At 44.9% G+C, this 27,236-nt stretch overlaps 1 protein-coding gene across 3 annotated transcripts in view; it reads right to left on the bottom strand.

Annotated features, from left to right (window-relative positions):
* MLLT3 (MLLT3 super elongation complex subunit) overlaps positions 1 to 27,236 on the bottom strand; it is a 485,346-nt gene that overhangs the window by 63,213 nt on the left and 394,897 nt on the right. For 2 of the 3 annotated variants that reach the window (XM_075316277.1, XM_075316263.1), the window contains exons 8-10: positions 12,385 to 12,532; positions 9,953 to 10,049; positions 1,716 to 1,787 (exon numbers count right to left, since the gene is read on the bottom strand). In XM_075316277.1, coding sequence (XP_075172392.1) covers positions 1,716 to 1,787; positions 9,953 to 10,049; positions 12,385 to 12,532 — 317 coding nt within the window. The remainder of the gene's footprint in view (positions 1 to 1,715; positions 1,788 to 9,952; positions 10,050 to 12,384; positions 12,533 to 27,236) is intronic. The other variant, XM_075316270.1, reaches the window with a different exon arrangement.

Here is a 27,236-nt window from a genome sequence, read left to right as displayed (position 1 = left end):
TTATAGTAAAGTTATATATGATAGACGAGCAAAAAGAGATTTGACCTTAATATGGAGGCCATGTTGCGGTCAGTAGCTGCAGGATCAGAGCCCTGTGTACCTGCTTGTATATTCTGTGTACCTGCTTGTATATATATCCTTGTACCTGCTGGTATATTCTGTGCCTCTTCTGAATTTTAGGCCTAGCGCAACATCATGCCAAAAGAATGACATTATGCTGGGCTTACTAATAAGAAGACGTGCAGGCGATCCTAGCAGGTAGGAGTAGGTTTGGAGGGACCCTGTCCAGAGGCCAAGGACGACTAGTAAAGTTGCTGGACCAGGGTCCTTTGAATCTTTTTGCTCAACTCTAATATAGTACAACCTTGGACTGAAGGCTTAAGGAAAGGAAGGTTGAAAAAAAAAATATTGCAGAAATGTTAGAGCATCTGAAGTATTGAGTATATACTCTATGCCTATTAAACCTTCAATCACAACCTTCACACACTTTTATTGGCTTGACTCCCAACTTACTTTGTTTTGAAACTATTTTACTTACATATTTAATGGCTGGAAACACATACATTAATATTGAAGGTTGAAACTTCATTGCACTATAAATGTACCGTATAAATCCAACAAAATGCATCTTAATACATGCTGTTTTCTGGTCAAAGACTCCATTCAGAAAATGATTTGAAATTGAAATACATTGCAGTAAGGTCTAAAAAAAAACCACAATCACGGTTTTCAATTTTCTTTTGTTTTAGTTAGAGTTGAGCGCGTTCCTAACTATTCATACTCGCTATACTCATAACGAGTACTGTCTAATCCTCGTGTATTCATTCCGAATAGCATCTGCAATGCAAGTCAATGGAGAAAAACTTGGAAAGTAAACAAGTAACCCGAATGCCGTACTATTCGTGCAAGTAGCGAATAGTGCGGAAGTTGGGTCACTAGTTACTTTGCAAGTTTTCTCCATTGACTTGCATTGCACATGCTATTCGGAATGAATACACGAGTATTAGACAGTACTCGTTCTGAGTATAGCGAGTACGAATAGTTAGCTACTCACTCAACTCTAGTTCTAATCAATAGAAAAGAACCATAACAATAATTAAAAATAAGTGGGTCAATAACCCTAATCTTTTGCCCATTTATACAAGCAAAAACATCCAGTGAAATTGGTGTAGGAGTACCTCTAATTATTTCATTTAGAAAATCAAGACTTTAACAACCTTCATCTCTGCCTGTCCAAGACATATCCCAATATGGTTTATAATTCTTTCAAAAGAGCAACCACTGAAATGCCTAAGATTTATGCTGTAAAAATCGAGATGGCTATGATTTGGATTTTATTACATTCTTCTTAGCAATTTTAAGTCCTTTATAAACTGCAATTAACACTGTAAAATATATCAATGGAGAATAGCTGAGATTTTATTCCATAACCAATTTACTTTGTTTCCGTTGGAGAAATGTAGATGAAAGCTCTAAAACCCACATGTTGTCTGGGGGAAAAGTCAACTAAGTGGTTGCCAGAATAGGAAATAAAAACAGCAAAGCTGTAGCTGAGAGCGAGATATAGAATATTTTAGGCTTGTAAAAAAATAAATTGGAACACTGCAATTTTTTTTATGATGGTAAAAAAAAAAACATGACTATGTTCAAAAGTAAAGATACATCAAGCATAAAGATCAGAACTTATCCCACTATTATGGCCAGATCCAATTTACCTTATCACAGTCTCCATTTTTAATTTGCTTTTCAGACTTGCTTTGTTTAATTGGACTCTTTACTTCCAGGATCTAAAACCAAAAACAAAGGAGCCATAATTCAGTATAATAACAATCATAATACTTTGTATTTCTATAGCGCCAACATATAGCGCTTTACAATGAAGCGGGGACATGTACATACAATAAAACAAAAAGTAACCATAGTTTAACTGTTACAATATGACTGAATTTCCTGCTTGCAAGCTACAATCTACAAGTAAATATGGGGGACACAGATCAGTTTGTATTGTATTCTGCAGCGGATGGGCAACCAATGTAATGACTGGCATAAGGTGGAGTAATCGGTGAAGCGGCTGGACAGAAATACGACCCTTGCTGTCGCATTCATAGTGGATTTGAGAGGAAAAAGTTTGGCTATGGGGAGACCGATCAGTAAAGAGTTGCAGTAGTCCAGAAGAGAATGTATAAGAATGACAGTAAGTTTGAAAGGTAAGAAAAGGCCGTATGCTGGAGATGTTTGTAAAGGGAATTAGTCAGCAGGTTTACGCTATGTAAGCTGAGGATAGCATTCTGTAAGAGTTAAAAGTCAAAACGTAACTGTGCTTCTCTTATCAGTGGTATGTGTGTGTGTATCAGTGTATGTGTGTCCAATTGTTTATGTAAACTAAAGGGTTTATTACCCTGTGATTACCATTACAGGACTAGAAACTCAAGTGTATGCCAGTCCGCTACGTCCCCTGCTATGATTGTGCATTGACTGTGAGGTGTCAATTTCCATTGAGAGCCTAGTGTGGGTGGGACAGCTGTGTTCCTGAATCTAAATTCATAGATTACTGACTGAAGCCATTCTGAAACAAAATGTGATAAACCGCTGGATTCTAAATCTACTTGCCTACATTATTGTTGCTTTCAGATGAGGTAGAAAAACACTTGCTGACAGATTCCCTTTAAGATGTAGGTAACCTGAGCTACTGAGCAATTGGATACAGAGAATAAGGAAAGTTCTATGTCAAATAAGACCCCAAGACATCGAGCATGCCGCTTGGGAGTTATGGTTGAACCACCAAAGGTAATTGAAATATCGGGTATAGGTCGGTTAGTAGAGAGAGGAAACACAAGAAGTTCAGTTTTGGGGAGATTCAGTTTCAGTTCGAGGGAGGACAACATGTTAGAGACAGTAGAAGCAGTAGAAGGACAATCACTGTTATTTTGTTTTAAGGTGGGGGTGATGGACGGAGAATAAAGTTTATATATGGATGTCTTCAGTATAGAGATGTACTGAAAACCATATCTGCTGTTGGTTGGTCCAATAGGTGCAATGTATAGAGAGAAGAGGAGGGGGCCTAGGACTAAGTGTGGAGGAACCCCAATAGTAAGGGGAAAAGGAGAAGATAAGAGCCAGCAAAATATGAAGTGAAGGAGCGGTCAGTGAGGTAGCAGGAGAACCAGGAGAGATCGAAGTCCTTGAGGCCGAAAGAGCTGAGCATGGTGAGGAGCAGCTGGTGATCCACAGTATCAAATGCGGCAGAGTGATCCAGGAGATATTGGGGAACAGCAGGGAGTAGTGGCCATCGGATTTTTCTGTTAATAGGTCATTAGAGACTTTAGTAAGGGCAGTTTCAGTGCAGTGTAAAGAGCAGGAACCAGATTGTAAGGGGTCAAGAAGACAGTGAATGGGATCGCAGCTGATTATTTTCAGGTAAAATATTGTGTAAAAAAAGGCAGGGAAATGTTTTACCTCACCGAAAGAAATCAGCTGTGATCTCATGCTGTGCTATCTGTATTCTCTCTTTTGCATCCTCCCAAGATGTGGTATGATCAGACCATGTCCCTATATCGTCAGACATGGCCATTACACAGTATATAGTAGCACATTTATAAGATTATCTCAGCGCAGGAAGAGTTTTATTTTAAGACATCAAATTGTGGAACTTAAACCGAAATAATCATTTCAAAATTTATTAAAATGTAATTTTTTCATAGGATAACCCCTTTAACACAGCTTATGAAGGAAAAAGTAACAGAATTATAGAAATCCATCACACTTACATGCCTTGGAATGCTATTATCGAGGTGACAGCCTGAGGATTGCATTGAAACACTAAAAGGCCCAGTCACACACAACGACTTACGAGCGATCCTAAAAACGATACGACCTGATAATAGCTGGTAAGTCGCTGGGAGGTTGCTGGTGAGATGTCACACAGTCAGACCTTACCAACGACGCAGTAATGATCAGCGACCTGTATAACGATCTTGGCGGGCGTTGGGACCATGTTAGGAGGTCGTTGGTAAGTGTCAAACACAGCGATGCGTCCTGCTCAGCAGGGCATTGCCTTTGAAGAAAATGGTCCGGACCATTCAGCAACGACTAGCGATCTCACAGCAGGGGCCTGATCGCTGGTAGGTGTCACACATAACGAGATCGCTGGCGAGATCGTTGCTGCGTCACAGAAACGATGACTCAGCAATTATCTCGTTAGTGATCTCGTTGTGTGTGACGGGACCTTAAGTACACTTTGGCACGCAAATCATCAAGATCTGCTGATGGCAGCTCCCTTTGCAATTCGTCGCCAATCACATTCCAGGTGTGCTCGATGAGAGACAAATACAGAGACTCTGAAGGCCATTCGTATAAAGTTAAGGTTATACAGGCTACTCAAAGTAGCATGAGCAACATGTGGCCTGGTGTAGTGTCGAAAAATGGCTCCTGTGACTTTTTTTTTATCATTTGCATAACATTAATATGTCTATCGATCCTGTGATCTCAATAATTCCATGACTTTTCCTTCTTGGTGCTCAATGTTTAGGCATGTGATGTGGGATCTAATAATCTAAAACAATCTGGGTGCACTTAAGAGAGATTCCAAAAAAAGACTAAAGGAGGACCAAACTACGGTAGTAATAATTTGCTCCCAACGAACTGTGAAGAAATATTTCAGGTTAACAGACAATATAACCAGATAGAAAGAGAACTTGTTTCTTTGCCTCCCAGACTTTTACTCAACTATTTTAAGCCTCCTAATGAAGAGTTAAAAAAAAAATGTTGTAAATTCTGTCTGGTCTCTGGTGGGACTGATAAAAGCTCTTGACCTCTGGTCCTGCACTTTATGGTTTCTGCCAGACACACTGGAATTTACAGCTGTATTATAAAGTAACAAGTAACATTTTGACAAATCAGGCCAGTACGACTAGCAGGAGCAGGTATTATTGATATTTTGGGGAGGCTATTATTTTTCCCCTTTAATGGTAACTGCTTGTAATACAAAACACTGCGAAAATATTAAAAACCCAACCAATATCATGCATACATACTGTACATAAACAAGGAGTCTTCTAACTGGGTTATAGGAATGATTAGGAGTTTGTGATACATGATTTATAAGCCACTTTATACTAAACAAGCAATAAATTACAATATTTTCATGCACAATACAATTGTGCTAGAAAATAGGAAATGTAGTGAGGAATCAAACATGGAAATGCTTACAAAATAATTTTATGAAGAAAAAAATCTTAACCTTTTAAGAATGAGCATTTTTTACTAGTTTTTCCATAAGACTGATTAGTTGCAGTTTTATTTAACACAGTTATGAAGCATATAGAATTTAACTTTTTTATTAAAAGGGGAAAAAGAATTAAAACTTAAGTCTGCCCCCATTTTGCTGGTTTGTTTTTCTCCCTCACACCATGAACCACACATAACATGTACTGTATATTCCATAAGTACAATTATGGGGATTCCAAAGTTATATAGTTTTAATATTAATCCGTGTTTTATGGTTTCTTTTCATGGCAATATTGACCATTTTCTTTTTGTTTTTCCATTTTCTTTGAGCTGCTACAATTGCCTATTTTTTTTACCAACTTTTCTATTCGTGAATTTTTTTTTCTAATTCATCTTAGGTTATTTTTTTTGCAAATTTTAATTTTAAATTATCCATAGGAGACTAAAAACAGCAATCCTTCAGTCACTAGCATCATGAGAGGCACTCTAATAGGCCATGGCATTCGCCATACGCAGTGCCATACAGGCAATAAGATGCTGGATCCAGGCTTACCTGTTATAGAAAGATCCGATGCTAGGTTGCAGAAATATTTTTAATCAAAGTTGCAGAAAAGCACTACACGGTGGAAACTTGGATTACGAGTAACCCGGTTTGCGAGCGTTCCACTAGACGAGCAAAGCTTTTCACAAATTTGTAACTTGGGTTATGAGCTGGAACTCGAAATATTAGCAAATGCCCACAGAGCACACTTCTGGTTCGGTCTTGTCACCGCGCTCTGATCCACCCCGGTCTGTGTAAACCTGTAGGTAATTTTCTGTCTACTGTATACACTACAGTACAGTATTTCTGTCATGATTTTTGCCTGTCTTAGCCGTCGCTGAGCCATTGCGTTATTCCCACTCAGGGTTCTAGGTCACGACGGGTTAATTCTTGCTGCCTCGCTCTTATGGACAGGCCGCTATATCCTGGCGCTGCACCACCGCTGCGTCGCCAGTGATATTTCCGGCTCAGCTGCGTTATGTTCCTGTGAGTGACCTGTGACCTGATCTGAACTCTATCTCTCCGGACCCGACCTGACGGGTGTCTCCAGTCTAGTCCTTGTCTCCTCCTCTTTTCCCCTCTAATACAGAATCGTCCTCTGTTTGTTCGCCTCTTTGCCCATTTCCCTCTGACCTGTGTCCCCGTTCCAGTCCTCGTGCCCTCTAGTGGGCTTGCCTGCTTACTGCTCTCTTAGGTGAGCTTCAGTGCTTTCCTTCAGGGCAGAGTTACATTTGACCAGGCTTGTTTTACTACCCTATCACCCCCTAGTGGTTGGTTTGCTAACTACTCCCTTAGTTAGCTCCAGTGTCTCCTCAGTATAATGTTACAATTCCAATGTACAGTACTGTATAGTATACACTATATTCTGTATACTATACTGTACTGTATGTCAATTTGCATTTGTGGATACAGTACTGTACTATAATGATTTTATATGGATACAGTACATTTTGTATTATTGTAATAGGTTTGTATAAATACAGTAAAATATTTTTGGGTTGTGGAACGAATTGACTGCGTTTTAATTATTTCATATGGAAAAATTTGCTTTGATATAACAGTAACTTGGTTTAAGAGCACACTCCCGGAAAGAATTATGCTCATAATCCAAGGTTGAAAATAGAAAAAGTAGTTCAGCTCACCCTTCCTAAAATCCAGATCAGGATCGGTGTTGGTGCACGGAGCTGCCCTGGACTCAGGCAGAACACAGACAAGCAAACTAGAGTATGATCTCCAGCACTTCAAAGAAGGTTAAAAATATATATTGAGGTTCTATTAAAAAATATCCATCGATCATGAAAACAGTGAGGGGGGACACATTAAGAGAAATCCGAAATGTTTCAGCTAGTAGAGCCATATTCAAGGATGGCCATAAGCCAAGGTTCTACTGTACTTTGATTGACTGCTGCAACATGGGCAAATCTTTGTGGTTCAGATCCTCAGTGTATATTCCTCCTCCTACATCCTCTAAGGCATGCCCCATTTTCTTTATTTGAATATCACGCTGCCATTGATGTTGTTGTGACATGTGCGCATTGCCACAATACTCAGGTCTGCATTAAAATGGCACAGAGTCCACGCATGTGTGTACCGCGATCTCCAACGCCATTTTATTGAAGACTATGAGAGGCATCGGCGCATGCGTAGTTTTAGGTTTTTTTTACATCTGTGCATGCTCCAATTGAGAGACAGATTTCTCATGTGCAATGTTTTTTGACAGCGCTGCAAAGGCGGTAAAATGGAGAATACTGCATAATGAGGTAACACTGAAATGACCAGCACAGAGCACTTATGTAATGTGAACATAGCCTAGGAAGCAATACTCCGCACACATACAAGAGACAAGTCTGTTTAATTTCACCCTTGAGATACTCATGGATGGTTCAATAGTTGGCACTGATGCCTTAACCCCTTCCTGAATTAGCGATTTTCCACTTTTATCCTTTAGATTTTTTTCCTTTCCTTGTAAGAGGCATTAAATTTTTATTTTTCTGTCAACATAACTGTATGTGGGCATCTTTATTTTGCGGGATGAGTGGTACTTTTCAATGTTGCCATCTATTTTATCATGTGATGTACTAGAGAAAAAAAAATCCAAGTGTGGCAAAATGACGCAAAAAACACAAGTTCTACAATATTTTATTGTGATTATTATTTATAGTGTTTATTATCTGGAAAGAATGACCGAGGCAATATGATTCTCCAGATTAATACGATTATAGCGATACAACATCCTTATTATCATCTTTTTCCAACTTGTGTCACCATTTTCTGAGACTCGTAACTTTTCCAATTCTCAATTCATGGAGCCGTGCATGGGTATGTTTCTTGTATACTCTTTCGGGGTAGATATGACATTTTGATTGCTTCTTAATACCTTTGTAGTAAATAAAACCCTGCAATTTTTTTATATATTTTTTTTCTTTACACAATTTATCAATCAGGGTTATTTAATATTTTGATAGCTCGTTTTATGGACATGGAGCTACCGCATGTCTAATTTACATTTTTATTTCTTGTTAGGTAATAATATTTTTTATTAATATAATTTTATTTGTATAGCACCATTATATTTTGCAAAAATTAGTCTTGCAGCACTTTTGAGTCCTGGGTTCACATCCCACCAAAGGTAACATCTGCAAGTAGTTTGTATGTTCTCCTCGTGTGTATCTTCCAGGTTCTCCACACACTTCAAAGACATACTGATAGAGAAATTTAGATTGGAGACAGTGATGACAATGTCTGTACAGTGCTGTGGAATATGCTGGTGCTATATGACCTTGCATAATAAATAAATATATTAACCTTAAAATCACATTCATAGCCCTCTATGGTACTCAATAATCAAGGCTTGCACGGTGTGTATCCGTTGTATTCATTCTGCACCATGACCATGCCTACATAAAAAAGAGCAGTCAGGATACTTCTGTGAAGCTTCATGAGGGCTGAAGGCATTGGCATTATGCCAATCACGTGTACTGCAGATTATGGCAGGGCATCATCAGCAGGCCTGTGTCAATTGAGTTTTTGCCTTTTTTTGTGAATTTTCAGATGCACACTTCAGCACTGCATAGACGCAACTGACTATTCTTTTTTTCAGTATGTTTTTCATTTATAGGTTATTTATGTGGGGCATGGCTTGGCAGAGCATCAAATAATCCACAGGAACGGTGAACAAAGGGGGTATCAGAACAATATCACACACAGTTCAAAGGAACTTAGAAGACGCTCACAGGCAGCTTTTATCTCGGAACAATGGCTAGGTTCAAGAATATGGCCGATATATGTCTTTCTCTGACAGTTGGGACAGGACACATGTTATATCGTCTCTACTTAGGGTAAATTGAATAAAAAAAAACTGCTTTCTATATTTGGCTTTCATCCTTCGGCACAGTCTACATGCTGCCTTCATTTCTATTTCATATCAGATCACATATTAATGTCATATCGTAGATTACATTTTAGTTAGATCAATGCAGTCCCTTTCTTCCAGACTAATAAAAAGTTGATTTTATTACACGTGACAGATGCAAATGTACTAGAGGATAAAATAGCTTTTAAAACGACACTAACTAGAATGGATTCTCCTATAGAGACAAATCTAATGTTATTCAGTAAACGAAAACCCAGACAAACAGAAATGGTAATGTGCTGCTGGCCCACCGGAGCAATACATGGCTGACGTGCTCCAGCCTTGAGGATGGCTATTAGCGCGGTTAGATATACATGCAGGGGGAGCCCGCTGCTATAGCAGCAGTGCTTAAATGTTGGCAGCATTGTATCCCTGTGAGAAGCCAAATCGGCACTGTGTATTATGTGCTCTGTGTAAAGAACAGTGTGTGGGCAGCTCATATGCTTCTGTTCCCATTGTAAGGTTAACAGATTTGCAGCCGTATCAAGAACTCGATGTGATGTGGAAAAAACGAGACAAAAGCAAGTGTAGGTAGTTTAACACAGAGGAATGGAAAATCCATGCTATACAGTATCATTAGCATAGCACAACTGGAGAAAAAAAAAATATAAAAAATTAATTATTAAGAAAAAGCTCTAAAAGAATGTAAGTAGCATGATTTTCTAATATAATTGAGAATCTGCTCCACGCAACAACTTTTCTACCAGAGTTTTATTTGCCGTATTTCTAGGACTAAATGAAGTGTATGTGCCTGTGAGGTTTCCAATGCCTACCTGATTGTTGGTCGTCTTTAGCAAGGCTGGAGGCTCATTCCGCAGTGGCGATGAAACTGAACTGCTTTCACTATTGCTTCCATCACTGAGACTGATTCTGTAAATGAAGACGGCAGGTAACATAAGCTAGGAAGGCATGTAAGAAATTAAAATATTCTTATACTTCTCCAAAGGATAGACTAAGAACTCCACTAACGGATCAGACTATTGATAAGCAAGCACTACCATGCTCAGCACTCATAACGAGCAGGTGAATGCTCGGACAGGCTCGACTCATGCAGAGTATAATAGAAGTCAATGGGGAACTTGAGCATTTTTCCACAGGATCTTCTGGAAAAATGCTCGAGTTCCTCATTGATGTCCATTATACTCGCTACTCAAGTCGAGCCAGTCAGTGTCCGACTGCTTGTTATGAGTACTGATCATCTGAACATGGTAGTGCTCACTCATGCCTAGTTCTGACTGATTTTTTTCAGTGTTTAAGCTCCAACTACATTTGTGCTGTGCCCCTGATGAAGCTGCACTTGGGAGCAGCGTAACGCATGAAGTTTCTCTCCCTGCATTTCTTGACCCTCACCCTATCAGCATTATTGGTCTATGATTCTTCTTTCATTATTTTTGATATTTGGCTACTAGGGATGATCGAATACCTCAAATATTCGGCTTCGTGAATATTTGCCGAATAGGTCGCTGCTATTCGCGAATATTCGATGCGCAATGTAAGTCTATGGGAAACCTGAATAACAACTATTCTGAACTATACGGGCTTCCCATAGACTTACATTGCGCATCGAATATTCGCATAGCGGCGACCTATTCGTCGAATATTCGCAAAGCCGAATATTTGAAGTATTCGATCATCCCTATTGGCTACATATATTCTTGCTTTTTTATCTCTACCTACTGTGCGGCATTTAATAGTTATACATTGTTTTATTTCCCCTTTTGTTACTCCTTCACTATTGTGCCATTTTAGGCCTTTAGTAGCTAGGTATTTTTTGTGTTATAGTTAAAGGTTTTACCCCCTTATTTTACTGGCAAGTTATTACCTCGTTTAACCATAAATGAGGTTTTGTTTATGAGTGTTAAGTATTTTTAATATGTGTCTTATACTGCATTTTTTACATTTTAATATTAAAATAGATTACCCGAATTTTTTTTGCTATGGGGCGAAGATGTTAGCAACCGATTGTACTCCCTAACTGTACTACCTAGCACTGATGTTTGCCGGCTCAGAGCGATCATGGGCCAAACCTGCCGGCAAATCTACAGTTTCATTTGACTTCATGTCAATAAAGAAGGTCTTCCTCAACCAAGTTTGCTTTGTTGATGGGGTGTGACTGCTAACATCATGCTTATTGACCGTTGGTTCCCCGCAGTTAGGCAACGGGGAGCAGTCTGTCAAACAGCACGACATCAGCAGTGATGTCCCATTAATGGAGCAGAGTGGAAAAGAAGATGCTGCACTGTCAACGTGACACCACAGAATCACCAGCAAGAACATTTTGTGACTGTTCTGTGCCGGCAGACATCAGCACCTGGCAGCACAAACAGCTAGTTGCTAAGATCTTAGCTCCATAGCAAGGAATAAGCAAAGTCCCAGATAATCCTTTAAATAAATTTGCTATATATATTTTTGATTATATTTGCAGTTGTGTGCAGGTTACCTCGTATGTGAATCTTTTGTATAGTAAACTGTTAGCATTTACATATAGCAGCATACCTTGGCTATTTTAATAGTGGTGTCCATCCCCACCTTTTTTTTCCTTGATTCTGTAAATAAAGCCGGCAAGTAACATAAGCTAAAGCTCCGAAGGCTAGTTAGAAATTAAGATGTTCCTATTACATATTCAAAAGATAAACCAATAAATTCACTAATGGTTCTGACCAATTCAGGTCCATGGTTATAGACTTTAAACTAACTTTGCGCTGTTTGTTCATCATGAACCCACAACCATCATTTCACACAATACACAAATAAATGTGATTCCAATAATGAAAAGGATTTTAAACATTTCCATCTCGTCCCAGAGCGCTGTCCCGCTTCCTCCATCTGAGGACTGGGGATAAATTATTTACTTGCATGAGGTCTATAAAGATGGGTTCATTATTTCCCATACACATACTGCAACCCTACACTATGGACTGATAAATTGCTCTGACCGGACATTTTAAAATCTTTACTTACTACTGTTCTGTGATAGGTAATAGCTAAAGCCACCAAATAGTGAGCTTGAAAAGCACAGAAATTTACAACATCTATACATAAAATAAGCTTTGCAAATAACAGTCCGTTGACTTGCTGACACCTTTATCATTTTCATATCTTCTTTTAATTCACCAATCTGTGATCTTACTGATCTACAAATACCAAAGTCAATTATAACTACATATGATGCAGAAAGAAAAAATGATTAAATAAATTAACATACCTGCGTGCCCGGCTTCCGCCATGCATGTGAATTGTCCTCTCATTCTCAGAATCATTGTCCTCTGCATCATCGGATTCATCCTCATTCTCATCAGAATGTAAGTCCTTCATTATGGACCTCAGAGAGCCTGGACAAGACATAAGGAAACCTGAGAAAATTAACATTCTAGTGGACATGTGCAGTGACTGAAAGGATTTGTTTTCTATATTGGGTTTCAAATACTTGTTGCTTATTGACGGTAGAAAGAAAGCAAACAAAAAAATTAAATCTCTTCAAAGGTAAAAATTCACGGCTCAGTGTTGGCACACTTGAAATTGTTCCAAAAATGAAGTACTTCTTCTGGAAAATTATTGCAATTACACATTTTGTTATACACACACAATCGCATACAAGATTTCTCCTTCGCCTCCCCCATACTCTGGAACGCTCTACTCTAACGTATAAAACTCTCACCAACTGTGGAAAGCTTCAAAAGGAACCTGAAGACCCACCTCTGACAAGCCTACAACCTGCACTAACCCTCAGACCAGTACACCACTGTGCAACCAGCTCTGTCCTCACCTATCCCCTGTAGCCTGAGCCCTCGTTGGCAGGGTCCTCCCTCCTCCTGTACCAGTCTGTTTTTGTAATGTTCATGTTTACTGTATTTGATTTTTATGTATACCCTTTTCACTTGTAAAGTACCATGGAATAAATGTTGCTACCATAATAAATAATAATAATAATAATAATAATAATACACGTTTATTTCCTTTCTTTGTATTTAACAATGCAAAAAAAAAAAAAAAAATCAAAAGTGGATATCATTTCACACTACCCCAAAAATGGGCTGGACAAAATTGTTGGGTCATTTCCATAATTGTGGGAAAACAACTTTGTTTCAAGCATGTGATGCTAGTTCAAACACCCCTGTGGCAAGTAACAGGTGTGGGCAAGATGAAAATCACACCTGAAACCAGATTAAAAAAAAAAAAAAAAAAAAAAAAAAAGGGAGACGTTGACTCAATCTTTGTATTGTGTGCCACACTAAGCATGGAGAAGAGAACTGTCTGAGGACTTACTGGGACCTCCCAGCGACTTACCTGCGATCCCTATCAGATCGCATCGTTTTCGGGATCGCTGGTAAGTCGTTGTGTGTGACTGGGCCTTTAACCAAAATTGTTGGAAAGTATCAACAATCTCAAGGTTACAAGTCCATATCAAGAGATCTTGATGATCCATTGTCCATGGTGTGTAACATAATTAAGATATTTACAACAAATGGCACTGTAGCTAATGTGCCTGGATATGAAGGGCAAAGAAAAATTGATGAAAGTTTGCAACACAGAATAGTCCGGATGGAGCATAAGCAGCCCCAATCAAATGCCAAAGAAATGCAAGCTGTCCTGCAGGCTCAGGGTGCATCAGTGTCAGTGCAAACTATACGTGACATTTCAATGAAATGAAAAGCTTTGGCAGGAGACCCAGGAGAACCCTACTGCTGACACAGAAACCTTAAAAAAAACTAGACTGCAGTTTGCCAAAATATAAGTAAGTAAATCAAAGTCCTGAAAAAACATGTTGTGGAGAGATGAGACCAGTATAGAGCTTTTTGGAAAGGCGCACCATTCTGTTTACCAAAAACAGAATAAGGCCTACAGAGAAAAGAACACAGTACCTCCAGTCATATATGGTGGAGGTTTAAAGATGTTTTGGGGCTTGATTTGCTGCCTCTGGTACTGGGTGCTTTGACTGTGTGCAAGGCATAATGAAATCTGAAGATCACCAAAGGATTGTGGGGTCACAATGTACTTTTCAGTGTCAGGAAGCTGGGTTTGCATCCAAGGTTATGGGTCTTCCAGCAGAACAATGACCCCAAACATACACCATTAGCATCCAGAAATGGATGGAAACAAAGCACTGGAGAGTTCTGAAGTGGCAGCAATGAGTCCTGATGTAAATCTCATTGAATACTGTTAGAGAGATCTTAAAATTGCTATTGGGAAAAGGCATCATTCAAGTATGAGAGACCTGGAGCAGTTTGCAAAAGAAGAGTGGTCCAAAATTCCAGTTAATAGGTGTAAGAAGCTTGTTGATGGTTATAGGAAGAGATTGATTGCAGTTATTTATTCCAAAAGGGAGTGGAATCAAATATTAATTTGAGGGTGTCAACAATTTTGTCTGGCCCATTTTTGGAGTTTTGCATAAAATTAATGCCTAATTTGCCTCCCCCCCCCCTCAGGTTTTTTTTTGTGTTTTTTTTAGTTGTTCCAACACACACAAAAGGAAATAAACGTGTTTAACAAAATATGTGTCATTGCAATAATTTTCTAGGAGAAATACCTCCCTTTCTGGAACAATTTCATGGGTGCCAACACTTTCGACCATGAGTCTGGGTCTGTCTGTCTATTTATTGTTCGTACCAGTCAGAAGTTTTCACATACCTTTTCATAGAGTGGATATCCTTGTTCTTATTGGAATGTTCACATTGTAGATTGAGACTGAAGGCAGCACACCATGAAAACATCTGAATCTATAATGGGCACATTCCAATTCCTCATAAAAGACATACACACAGAGACAATCTAATAGGAAAGGAATCCTATATTTTGATATACTATTCCTACAGAGAGGGATACTACAGAGCGTTTTAACAAATTAAAGTTGAGGCCAGTATCTGGACCTTTGAGACAAGAATACGATATTTAAACAGTTGGCAGGTGTATGTCATTCAGCGTCTAAAGCAGCCACAAATTAGACAGGATAAACAAGGTTTCCTAAAAATGTGCCTGCCTCTTGCAGACATGTCAGGCAGGGTCTAGAATTGTTGATGCAGTGTTTTGACTTGCCTATGATTATTCTAGTGTTAATATAACCTCAGTGTTCACATCTCAGTCATCAACTTATTTTTTCATTCTCCTTTTCTGCAAACTCATATTACATATGAAGACAATCGACGTTCCTAACAGATAGACAACAAACTGGTGAGTTAGGCTGCTTTCACACTGTGTTTTTTTAACATGCGTCATGAACTTTTTTTAACGCAAAAACGGATCCAGTGCAAATGCGTTTTCATTTCAATGCATTTGCAATGGACTCGCGTCAACATGCGTTCACCTGCGTTTGCGTGCGTTATAGTGAGGATCCAGCGACTTACAGTTTAACTTTTTTCAAAAACGCTACTTGTAGCGTTTTTGAGCTGTGTCCAAATACTGTTTTCACTGGATCCTGACTAAACAGCACGCAAACGCATGTGAGCGCTGGCATGCTGATAGACAGGATCCTGCTTGCTCTACTGAGCATGCCCAGAAACCAGCCTGGCGTGATCAGTCTCTCTCCCCCTCCCTCTCTCTCCTCTCTCTCTCCCCCGCCTGAGAGCGGCGGACGCTCGTAATCAAGGTAAATATCGGGTAACCAAGCAAAGCACTTTGCTTAGTTACCCGATGTTTACCTTGGTTACGTGTGCAGGGAGCAGGCAGCCCGGCTCCTAGCAGCTACGGACGCTCGTAACCAAGGTAAATATCTGGTATCCTAGCAAAGCACTTCGCTTAGTTACCCGATGTTAACCTTGGTTACCAGCGTCTGCAGCTGTCAGATGCCGGCTACCAGTCTATCACGTTCAGTTCCCCTCACTCCCGATCACATGACTTCAATGCCCGCCCATAAACTTCAAGTGGCAGGATCCTGCAAAATAACACATGCATTTGCATGCGTTTTTCTTTGCAAACAGGATCCACTTTTACAGCACAAAAACGTTCATGACGCATGTTAAAAAAACGTAGTGTGAAAGCAGCCTTAGCAAAAGAAAGGCGTGCACTCTTATTTTATCATTTTTCTTGTTTTCCTCACACTCATCTTTTGGTCTTGCCTTACTAGCAGAGACCCATGTAGGTTACGATTAAAAATATGATCAACGGCAAACAAGCAAATTCTTATAACAATACTAATAATGATTATCGCATTTCTGACACAGAACACATTTCTGTCAGTTAGAAGTTAGTTATTTTGTCCATTAAAGATTTATATACATAATTAAAAAAAAAATAACACCCTTATTACAGGTACTGATATTATCCTTGCCCATATTACCGCCGCAGTTCCTAAGAACCTGGAGTTATGATGTCCCTCAACTCCAGTTCTGATGAACCTAAGAAGGTTTGGAAGTCCACAATACAGGACTGAAAATCTGTAGTACTCATCTGAAAACATATGATCTCAGGTTTGGAGATTTAGGACCATTGATTGGAGTTACAGTTTATATAGGGGGTGTAAAACTGTTCTGGCTACCAGGGATGCAAAATGTCCAGAAACCCCTAGCAGCCTAAGTTCACACATCAGTAAATGCCAAAGAATTATTTGCTGCAGATTCGCATGCATCCTCCGTAGGCAGAACACAAGCGAGAGAACGCAGCACACTGAACCCTGATAGCGGGTACAAGTAGCTGTGGTCTCCTGTATTCTCATGCGGAGGAGACTCGCGGCCCTATGGGTTAGGACCCGCTGCATCCAGGATCCAGGACGCAGTGAGTCCTGATTGTGGGTGCATACCCCAAATCTTCCAGCCCTGGTTTTGGCTTACACATACTGAGGTAAAAAAACAAACAACTCAAATACCAAACGTGTTCATGTGGCCTTGCATACTGCAAATATTTTAAATGAGGCCACATGCCCATGTGGAGTATTTGGTGAGTTTTTTACCTCAGTATCTGTAAGCCAAAACCAGCAGTGGGTGATAAATCCAGAAGTGGTGCCCGTGTTTCTACTATACTTTTCCTCTGATTGTTCACTCCTGGTTTTGGCAACAAATACTGAGGTAAAAACTCACCAAATACTCAATGTGAGCACATGACCTTACAAATACTGAGGTAAAAACTCACCAAATACTCAATGTGAGCACATGACCTTACAAATACTGAGGTAAAAAACTCACCAAATACGTCACATGAACACGTTGCCTGTAAGTTAAGAAATAACCATGGAAAATGGCTATGTAGAATAACTCCCATTAAACTATACTCTCAATGATTTTTAGTGCTATATCAAAATTGATATGATAGGTATTAAAAAAAAATGTAACAGGTAAAAATTAATTGATTGGAAGAATACCAAATGAGTCATCTAAATATAGAGGATTTCTAGATTTACTGTATTTTCTATAGGTCAGAAAATGAAGTAAGAAAATAATACGAATGCAGCCTCACTTTAGCATTATTTAGGGTTGTTGCAGCAATAATGTTATACATAGTGAGCAATAAAGGGCAATAGGGTGATATGAAAGGACCATACAAGTCACATTAAGACTTGAGAAAAAGGCTTCCTTGACCAAAATTTGACCTTGAACTCAGAGGAGAACGGCAAAATCTAAATGGATCAAAACCCGGCAAACAAAGGCTCCAGCTTCTGAGAAGCCTGCAATCAAATTGATTTGTTATCCTGATTGTTTGATAAGTTCACCATCACACTTTTGCTGCAGGTCACTGTTGATTTTTAGATTGTTGTAAGAAGCTTAGCTAGTTAAAGCTTCATTTTTTTATTTTTCTAGTTTCAATCTACTTTGTTTAAAGGGAAGCCATTAACAGAAAAAAGAGAATTTTGTTTACTTACCGTAAATTCTTTTTTTTATAGTTCCGTATTGGGAGACCCAGACCATGGGTGTTTAGCTTCTACCTCCGGAGGACACACAAAGTACTACACTTAAAAGTGTAGCTCCTCCCCCTGAGCTTATGCACCCCCTGGTGAGCAGACCCAGCCAGTTCAGTGCAAAAGCTGAAGGAGAATAGCCACCCACAAGTAGAACAGAGCAAAAGCCGGAACAACCGGAGACTCTGTTCACGACAACAGCCGGTGATAACACGCGGAACAAGAAAATTGCCAACAGGCAACAGGGAGGGTGCTGGGTCTCCCAATACGGAACTATAAGAAAAAGAATTTACGGTAAGTAAACAAAATTCTCTTTTTCTTTATCGTTCCTTTGGGAGACCCAGACCATGGGACGTTCCAAAGCAGTCCCTGGGTGGGAAATAAACCGAAAAAAGGCAAGAAGTAGGCAGAACCTAACTTCACAAATGGGCGACAGCCGCCTGAAGGATGCGTCTGCCCAAGCTCGCATCTGCTGAAGCATGAGCATGCACTTGGTAGTGCTTCGAAAAGGTATGCAGGCTAGTCCAAGTGGCAGCCTGACAGACTTGTTGAGCCGTAGCCTGGTGCCTGAAAGCCCAAGAGGCACCAACAGCTCTGGTCGAATGTGCCTTGATCCCCGGCGGGGGAGGCACCTGAGAACTCTGGTAGGCGTCCGAAATGGTCGATCTAATCCAACGGGCCAAGGTCGGCTTAGAAGCAGAGAGGCCCTTGCGCCGACCTGTGGTTAGCACAAAAAGAGAAGTGCACCGCCTAAGAGCAGCGGTGCGAGACACATAGATCTGGAGCGCACGCACCAGATCCAGAGTATGCAGCGCTTTTTCAAAGCGATGAACAGGAGCCGGACAAAAGGAAGGTAGGGTAATGTCCTGGTTAAGGTGGAAAGGAGAGACCACCTTAGGAAGAAAATCCGGAGTCGGACGGAGAACCACCTTGTCTTGATGAAAAACTAAAAAAGGTGACTCCGAAGAGAGCGCGGCCAAATCAGAGACTCTCCTGAGGGAAGTTATGGCCACCAGAAAAACCACTTTCTGTGAAAGACGATGCAAAGAGACCTCCCTAAGAGGCTCAAAGGGGGGTTTCTGCAAAACCGTGAGAACTAAATTAAGGTCCCACGGATCCAAGGGCCGCCGGTAAGGCGGAATGATGTGAGACGCGCCTTGCATGAAGGTGCGGACCTGAGCCAGCCGAGCGAGACGCCGCTGGAACAGAACTGACAGAGCTGAGACTTGTCCCTTGAGAGAGTTGAGGGACAGTCCTAGCTGCAGACCGGACTGTAGAAACGACAGAAGTGTCGGCAAGGAGAATGGCCAAGGAGGATGGTCAGTAGAGAGACACCAGGACAGGAAAATTTTCCAAGTCCTGTGATAGATCTTAGCGGAGGAAGACTTACGGGCCCGAGTCATAGTGGAGATGACTTCAGGAGGGATACCAGAAGCCGTCAAGATCCAGGACTCAACAGCCACGCCGTCAATTTGAGAGCCGCAGAATTCAGGCGGAAAAACGGACCTTGTGAGAGTAGGTCTGGACGGTCCGGGAGATGCCACGGCATCTCTACGGACAGATGGAGCAGGTCTGGATACCAAGCTCGCCTGGGCCAGTCCGGTGCAATGAGGATGACTCGACAGCCCTCCGTTCTGATCTTGCGCAGAACCCTGGGTAAGAGAGCTAGAGGGGGAAACACGTAGGACAGACGAAACTGGGACCAGTCTTGAACCAGTGCGTCCGCGGCGAATGCCTGAGGGTCGTGGGAGCGAGCCACGTAAACGGGAACCTTGTTGTTGTGACGGGATGCCATTAGGTCCACGTCCGGAGTGCCCCATTTGCGGCAGATTGACAAACACTGCCAGGTGCAGGGACCACTCGCCACAGTCCACGGTTTGACGGCTGAGATAATCTGCCTCCCAGTTTGCCACGCCTGGGATGTGGACTGCGGATATGGTGGACTTGGAGTCCTCCGCCCATTGAAGGATGCGTTGTACCTCCAACATCGCCAGGCGGCTGCGTGTCCCGCCTTGGTGATTGATGTAGGCAACCGCTGTCATGTTGTCTGACTGGACTCGAATGTGCCTGCCCGCCAACAGGTGGTGAAAAGCTATGAGAGCTAGAAGCACGGCTCTGGTTTCCAGCACATTGATTGAAAGGGCTGACTCGGACGGAGTCCAAGTGCCCTGCGCTCTGTGGTGGAGATATACCGCTCCCCAGCTGGATAGACTGGCATCCGTGATGAGAATCACCCAGGATGGGGCCAGGAAGGAGCGCCCCTGGGACAGGGAAAGGGGCCGAAGCCACCACTGAAGAGAGCTCCTGGTTTGTGGCGAGAGAGCCACTAACCTGTGTAAGGAGGAAGGCCGCTTGTCCCAACAGCGGAGAATGTCCAGCTGCAGGGGGCGCAGATGGAACTGGGCAAAGGGAACAGCCTCCATGGACGCCACCATTTGACCCAGCACCTGCATCAGACGCCTGAGGGTATAACGGCGGGGCCTCAGCAGAGAGCGCACCGCTAGCTGGAGGGACTGCTGTTTGACTAAGGGCAACTTCACAAGTGCCGTCAAGGTCTCGAACTGCATCCCTAGGTACGTGAGACTCTGGGTCGGAGTCAGAGTGGTTTTGGGCAGATTGACCAGCCACCCGAAATGAGCTAGGGTGGAGAGAGTGAGCGAGACACTCCGCTGACAGTCTGCGCTGGATGAAGCCTTGACTAGAAGGTCGTCCAGGTAAGGAATCACTGCCAACCCCTGGAGGTGCAGAACTGCAATCACTGCTGCCATGACCTTGGTGAATACCCGAGGAGCCGTGGCCAACCCGAAGGGGAGAGCCACAAATTGGAAGTGATCTTCTCCTACTGCAAAACGTAGCCAACGCTGGTGTGACACTGCAATTGGCACATGCAGATAGGCATCTCTGATGTCGATGGATGCCAGGAAATCCCCTTGGGACATAGAGGCAATGACTGATCGCAGAGACTCCATGCGAAAGCGCCGCACCTGAACATGCTTGTTGAGAAGCTTCAGATCCAGGATGGGCCGGAAGGTACCGTCCTTTTTGGGAACTAGGAAGAGATTTGAGTAGAAACCTCTGAACCGTTCCCGGGCGGGAACCGGTACAATTACTCCATTGGCCTGTAAGGCTGCCACGGCCTGTGAGAAGGCGGCGGCCTTGGAGCAGGGGGGAGTTGAGAGAAAAAATCTGTTTGGCGGACTGGAAGAGAATTCTATCCTGTAGCCGTGGGAGAGGATATCTCTCACCCACTGATCGGAGACCAAGCGTCGCCAAAGTGGGAGAGCCTTCCACCGACTAAGGACGTTGCTGGAACGGGCAGATAGTCACGAGGAGGCTGCCTTAGTGGCAGCAGCTCCTGCAGTCTTCTGTGGACGAGCTTTTGTGCGCCAGTTGGATTTCTGGTCCTTGGCTGAGTTAGCGGACGAGGCCGAGGGCTTAGAGGACGACCAGTTGGAGGAACGAAAGGAACGAAACCTCGACTGATTCCTACCCTGGACAGGTTCCCTGGCTTTAGTTTGAGGCATGGAAGTACTCTTCCCGCCAGTAGCTTCCTTAATGATTTCATCCAGCTGTTCTCCGAACAGCCGGGACCCAGCAAAAGGGAGCCCAGCAAGGTACTTCTTTGAAGAAGCATCTGCCTTCCACTCTCGAAGCCACAAGATTCTGCGGATAGCGAGGGAATTAGCCGAAGCCACCGCAGTGCGGTGAGAAGCCTCCAGCATGGCAGACATGGCATAGGATGAAAAGGCCGAAGCTTGGGAAGTTAAGGCATCCATTTCAGGCATAAATTCCCTGGTGAGGGAATGCATCTCCTCTAGAGAAGCAGAGATGGCCTTGAGAGCCCACACTGCTGCAAAAGTCGGAGAAAATGCAGCCCCCGCCGCTTCATACACGGATTTGGCCAGAAGGTCAATCTGGCGGTCAGTGGAATCCTTAAGGGAAGTGCCATCAGCCACCGACACAACGGTCCGGGCTGCGAGCCTAGACACCGGAGGGTCTACCTTTGGGGACTGAGCCCACTCCTTGACCACCTCAGGTGGAAAGGGAAAACGGTCATCAGAACCACGCTTTGGCAAGCGCTTGTCAGGACAGGCCCTGGGCTTGGTCACAGCGGCCTGAAAACTGGAGTGGTTAAAGAACACACTCTTTGCTCTCGTAGGCAAGGTAAACTGGTGCTTTTCTGACAGAGAGGGTTGCTCCTCTGATACTGGCGGATTGAGATCCAGTACAGAATTAATAGAGGCAATCAAGCCACTAAGATCTGAGTCACTTCCGGACAGATCAATGGGGCACATGGAATTAGCCTCCGAGCCCCCTGTAAAGGCATCCTCCTCATCCAGCGAGTCAGCTCTGGAATGAGAGCCACGGGAGGAGGAGGGAGAGGGAACCCTGCGTCTCTTCTCAGGAGGACGGGGTCTGGGCGCTGATGATGAATCCTCTGTGAGCTCCGGTCCTGAGGGACCCCTAGCAGCAGAGGCACCCTGTGAAGGGGGCTGATGCATATTTATCAACGTCCTGGACAGAAGTCCCATGGACTCAGCAAAAGACTGGGAGATAGACCTAGAAAAGGATTCTATCCAAGCCGGGGGCTCAGCCACAGGAGCAGGAGCAGCCTGAGAAACCACTGGGGGTGAGACTCCAGGCTGTGGCACCACCAAGTTAGAGCAGGCATCACAATGTGGGAAGGTGCTCGGTTCAGGCAGCAGGAGCTTACATGCAGCGCATACAGCATAAAGCTTTGGGGCCTTGCTCCTCGTGCGAGACATGCTGCTGGAGTGGGGGCTCTGCCAGAGAATGAACCCCAGAGAGTATATACAGAGGTCCACAACCGGAGACCGGTTGTGGCTTACCAGACCGCTGGAGCGGTGTTGTGTGCCCTCCAGATCCCGAAGCCCGGACCCCCAAGCACAGCACCTCAGCAGAGATGCTGCAGACCAGCGCTGCAATGACTGATTGAAGAAAGAACGCTGAGAAAATGGCCGCTGGAGCGAAGAGAGGGGGCGGGACTTGCTTGAGGAGCGGGATCTGGAGGGCCATAGAGACCTACAGGGGAGGGGACACACACTGCAGTGGGGAGTGTCCCTCACCTGTACAGAACGGCCGCCGGGAGGAGCCGAGCCTGTCCCTCTGCATGAGTGATATGTGAGGGCAGTGAAACAGAAACTAGGCCTCCGGCGAATCCGGGGCCTAAATTTGAGCGGCGCGGCCGACGCGCAGGCACCATCGGCACGATTCTCAGGCGACAGCTAGAGAACCCGCCGGAAATGTCAGTAAACACAATAAGCACACTCTCCCCCAACAATAAAGTACAGGGACCCCGAAATCTAAAAATCTCAGGTACTTAGCTGCTGAGACGCAGGGCCAAGTCCCTGGGGATGAGTGCTCCGGTCCAGCAGGGTCCTGAATGGCTGCGGATGGAGACCGGTCTCCTGCCAAGCATGGAGACCGTGCTGGCTCCCACTTCAAGCCAGAGCCCAGGAGGGATGGTGAAGGAGCACGGCATGTAAAGGCTCCAGCCTAGGAATCAACCTTACAACACCGCCGACACAATGGGGTGAGAAGGGACATGCCGGGGGTCCAGACGTGGACTCCACTCTTCAATCTCCTTCCAAAAGGAAAAAATCATATGAGAATGCATGTGTGGATGTATGCCTCCTGAACACAAAGCGATAAACTGGCTGGGTCTGCTCACCAGGGGGTGTATAAGCTCAGGGGGAGGAGCTACACTTTTAAGTGTAGTACTTTGTGTGTTCTCCGGAGGTAGAAGCTAAACACCCATGGTCTGGGTCTCCCAAAGGAACGATAAAGAAATGACCTATTGTATAAAACAGGTGTGTAGTCCGAAGTCCAAAATAATTTTTCACCCTACATCCTTATCTATTTAGCACCATAATCAGGGCTGTATTTTGCCTTCGTGCTGCCCTAGGCACTTTAAGTGGTCGCGCCGCTTATTGACAACGTAAAACTGAGTTTTCGCACACGACATCTGTTTAAGGCAGATCTACTCTGTAAAACACTTTAAAAAGTATCAATGAGAAACGAAGGGCACTAACCCCCCCCAATGGGGATCACCACAGGCACATCAAAACATAGCACGAGTATAAAATATTCCCACCATCCCCACTTATATACTGTGACTGTGACACTGCCCCTAATAAACTACACACTGCCCTCCCTTATAAATTATACCCACCACACCTTCCTCAATTATGAAATATGATCTGCACATTGACCTCACATCATGCTGCCCCCTTCTCACAGTGTCCCATGCATGCTGCCCCCTCTTCACAGTGTCCCATGCATGCTGCCCCCTCTTCACAGTGTCCCATGCATGCTGCCCCCTCCTCACAGTGTCCCATGCATGCTGCCCCCTCCTCACAGTGTCCCATGCATGCTGCCCCCTCCTCACAGTGTCCCATGCATGCTGCCCCCTCCTCACAGTGTCCCATGCATGCTGCCCCCTCCTCACAGTGTCCCATGCATGCTGCCCCCTCCTCACAGTGTCCCATGCATGCTGCCCCCTCCTCACAGTGTCCCATGCATACTGCCCCCTCCTCACAATGACCCATGCATGCTGCCCCCTCCTCACAGTGTCCCATGCATGCTGCCCCCTCCTCATAATGTCCCATGCATGCTGCCCCCTCCTCACAGTGTCCCATGCATGCTGCCCCCTCCTCACAGTGTCCCATGCATGCTGCCCCCTCCTCACAGTGTCCCATGCATGCTGCCCCCTCCTCACAGTGTCCCATGCATGCTGCCCCCTCCTCACAGTGTCCCATGCATGCTGCCCCCTCCTCACAATGTCCCATGCATGCTGCCCTCTCCTCAAAGTGTCCCATGCATGCTGCCCCCTCCTCAGTGTCCCATGTATGCTGCCCCCTCCTCACAGTGTCCAATCCATAATGCCCCCTCCTCACAGTGTCCCATGCATGCTGCCCCCTCCTCACAGTGTCCCATGCATGCTGCCCCCTCCTCACAGTGTCCCATGCATGCTGCCCCCTCCTCACAATGTCCCATGCATGCTGCCCCCTTCTCACAATGTCCCATGCATGCTGCCCCCTCCTCACAATGTCCCATGCATGCTTCCCCCTCCTCACAATGTCCCATGTATGCTGCCCCCTCCTCACAGTGTCCAATCCATAATGCCCCCTCCTCACAGTGTCCCATGCATGCTGCCCCCTCCTCACAGTGTCCCATGCATGCTGCCCCCTCCTCACAGTGTCCCATGCATGCTGCCCCCTCCTCACAGTGTCCCATGCATGCTGCCCCCTCCTCACAATGTCCCATGCATGCTGCCCCCTCCTCACAATGTCCCATGCATGCTTCCCCCTCCTCACAATGTCCCATGCATGCTGCCCCCTCCTCATAATGTCCCATGCATGCTGCCCCCTCCTCACAATGTCCCATGCATGCTGCCCCCTCCTCACAATGTCCCATGCATGCTGCCCCTCCTCACAATGTCCCATGCATGCTGCCCCCTCCTCACAATGTCCCGTGCATGCTGCCCCTCTCCATGAGCTCCTAATGCTGCCTTCCTCTTTTCCATAATGACACCTCCATGCTGCCCCACTCATCATACTAAGACCACCACACTAGCGCTTATGCTGAGACACACACACACACACACAACTACCCCACTCTTGATATTGACTCCCCTACATTGTTCCACTCCATACTGAGCCCACACATGCTGCCCCTTCTCCATAATGAGCTCCCAATACTGCCCCCCTCTTATTCTGAGTCCTTACACTCCCTCCCATCGATATTGTCATTGCTCTATCCCTCAACCCTTGTCCTCTGTCTCTAGCATTGGCCCCTCTCTCCCATTCCCCCAGCAGCAGCCTCTCTCCCCCCAGCATCAGCCTCTCTCCCCCCAGCCTCCCTCAGCATCAGCCTCCCTGCTCCCAGCTTACCCCAGCATCAGCCTCTCTCCTCCCAGCCTCCCCCAGCATGAGCCTCCTCCAGCATCAGCCTCTCTCCTCCCAGCCTCCCCCAGCATGAGCCTCCTCCAGCATCAGCCTCTCCTCCCAGCCTCCCCCAGCATCAGCCTCCCTGCTCCCAGCTTCCCCCAGCATCAGCCTCCCTCCTCCCAGCCTCCCCCAGCATCAGCCTCACTCCTCCCAGCCTCCCCCAGCATCAGCCTCCCTCCTCCCAGCCTCCCAGCTCCCCTCCTCCAAGCCTCCCCCAGCATCAGCCTCCCAGCCTCCCTGAGCATCAGCCTCTCTCATCCAAGCCTCCCCCTCCCCGTCCCAGCCTCCCCCCAGCATCAGCCACTGTAATACTTATTAAATGTTCTGAGGATTTCGATAGCGTAGGGCAATGATCAGCAGAGACGAGTTTTTGATACAAGATGTTTTATAATCTGTAACCACGGTAGATAACAACGGAACAAACACAGCAATACAAATACACACAATACCTTCCCGAAACGGAGCGGAGGGAATTCCCGGGGCCACGCACCGGACTCCCCCAGGGAGACCACCAGAGCGAACCCCTATACAGGGACTGTCCGGCAATCACCCCGGAAGGCCTAAATGCGCAGCAGCCGGGACACAAGGGGCAAGCGGTAAAAGTCCAGGAGTGTCCGTACGGGATGATTGTCCAGAGTGGTTACGAACCAGAGAGAACCGGGCAGAGTGCTGACCTAAGATGGCAGACGGAATCCGGGCACAGCTTGAGAAACCGGGTAAGGTCCAGAGTCGGTCGGTCGGTCGGTAGTCTTTAGGAGGATCCAAAAGCAATCAGGATTAGCAGCAGCAAAGCAGGAGCACACAGCAAGCAGTATACTCAGGCACTGGACTGGGCTGAGAGGCGGCCTTTTAAGCAGCTGGACAGGAAGTAGGGCAACAGAACCTTAAAACTCCATGTTAACTGAGGGCAAGCTCATTCAAAAGAGAACTGGAAAACCTGGAAACCTGACAGCCACTCTCCTCCCAGCCTCCCCCAGCATCAGCCTCCCCTGCTTCCAGCTTCCCCCAGTATCAGCCTCCCTCTTCCCAGCCTCCCCCAGCATCAGCCACCCTCTTCCCAGCCTCCCCCAGCATCAGCCACCCTCCTCCCAGCCTCCTCCAGCATCAGCCACCCTCCTCCCAGCCTCCCCCAGAATTAGCCACCCTCCTCCCAGCCTCCCCCAGCATCAGCAACCCTCCTCGCCCAGCATCAGCCACCCTCCTCCCCCAGCATCAGCCTCCCGCCTGCCAGCCTCCCCCAGCATCAGCCTCCCGCCTCCCCCA

The sequence above is a fragment of the Anomaloglossus baeobatrachus genome, chromosome 1 (genome assembly GCF_048569485.1).
Source record: "Anomaloglossus baeobatrachus isolate aAnoBae1 chromosome 1, aAnoBae1.hap1, whole genome shotgun sequence".
Classification (NCBI taxonomy): Eukaryota; Metazoa; Chordata; class Amphibia; order Anura; family Aromobatidae; genus Anomaloglossus; species Anomaloglossus baeobatrachus.
This window is presented reverse-complemented; position numbering and strand designations above follow the sequence as displayed.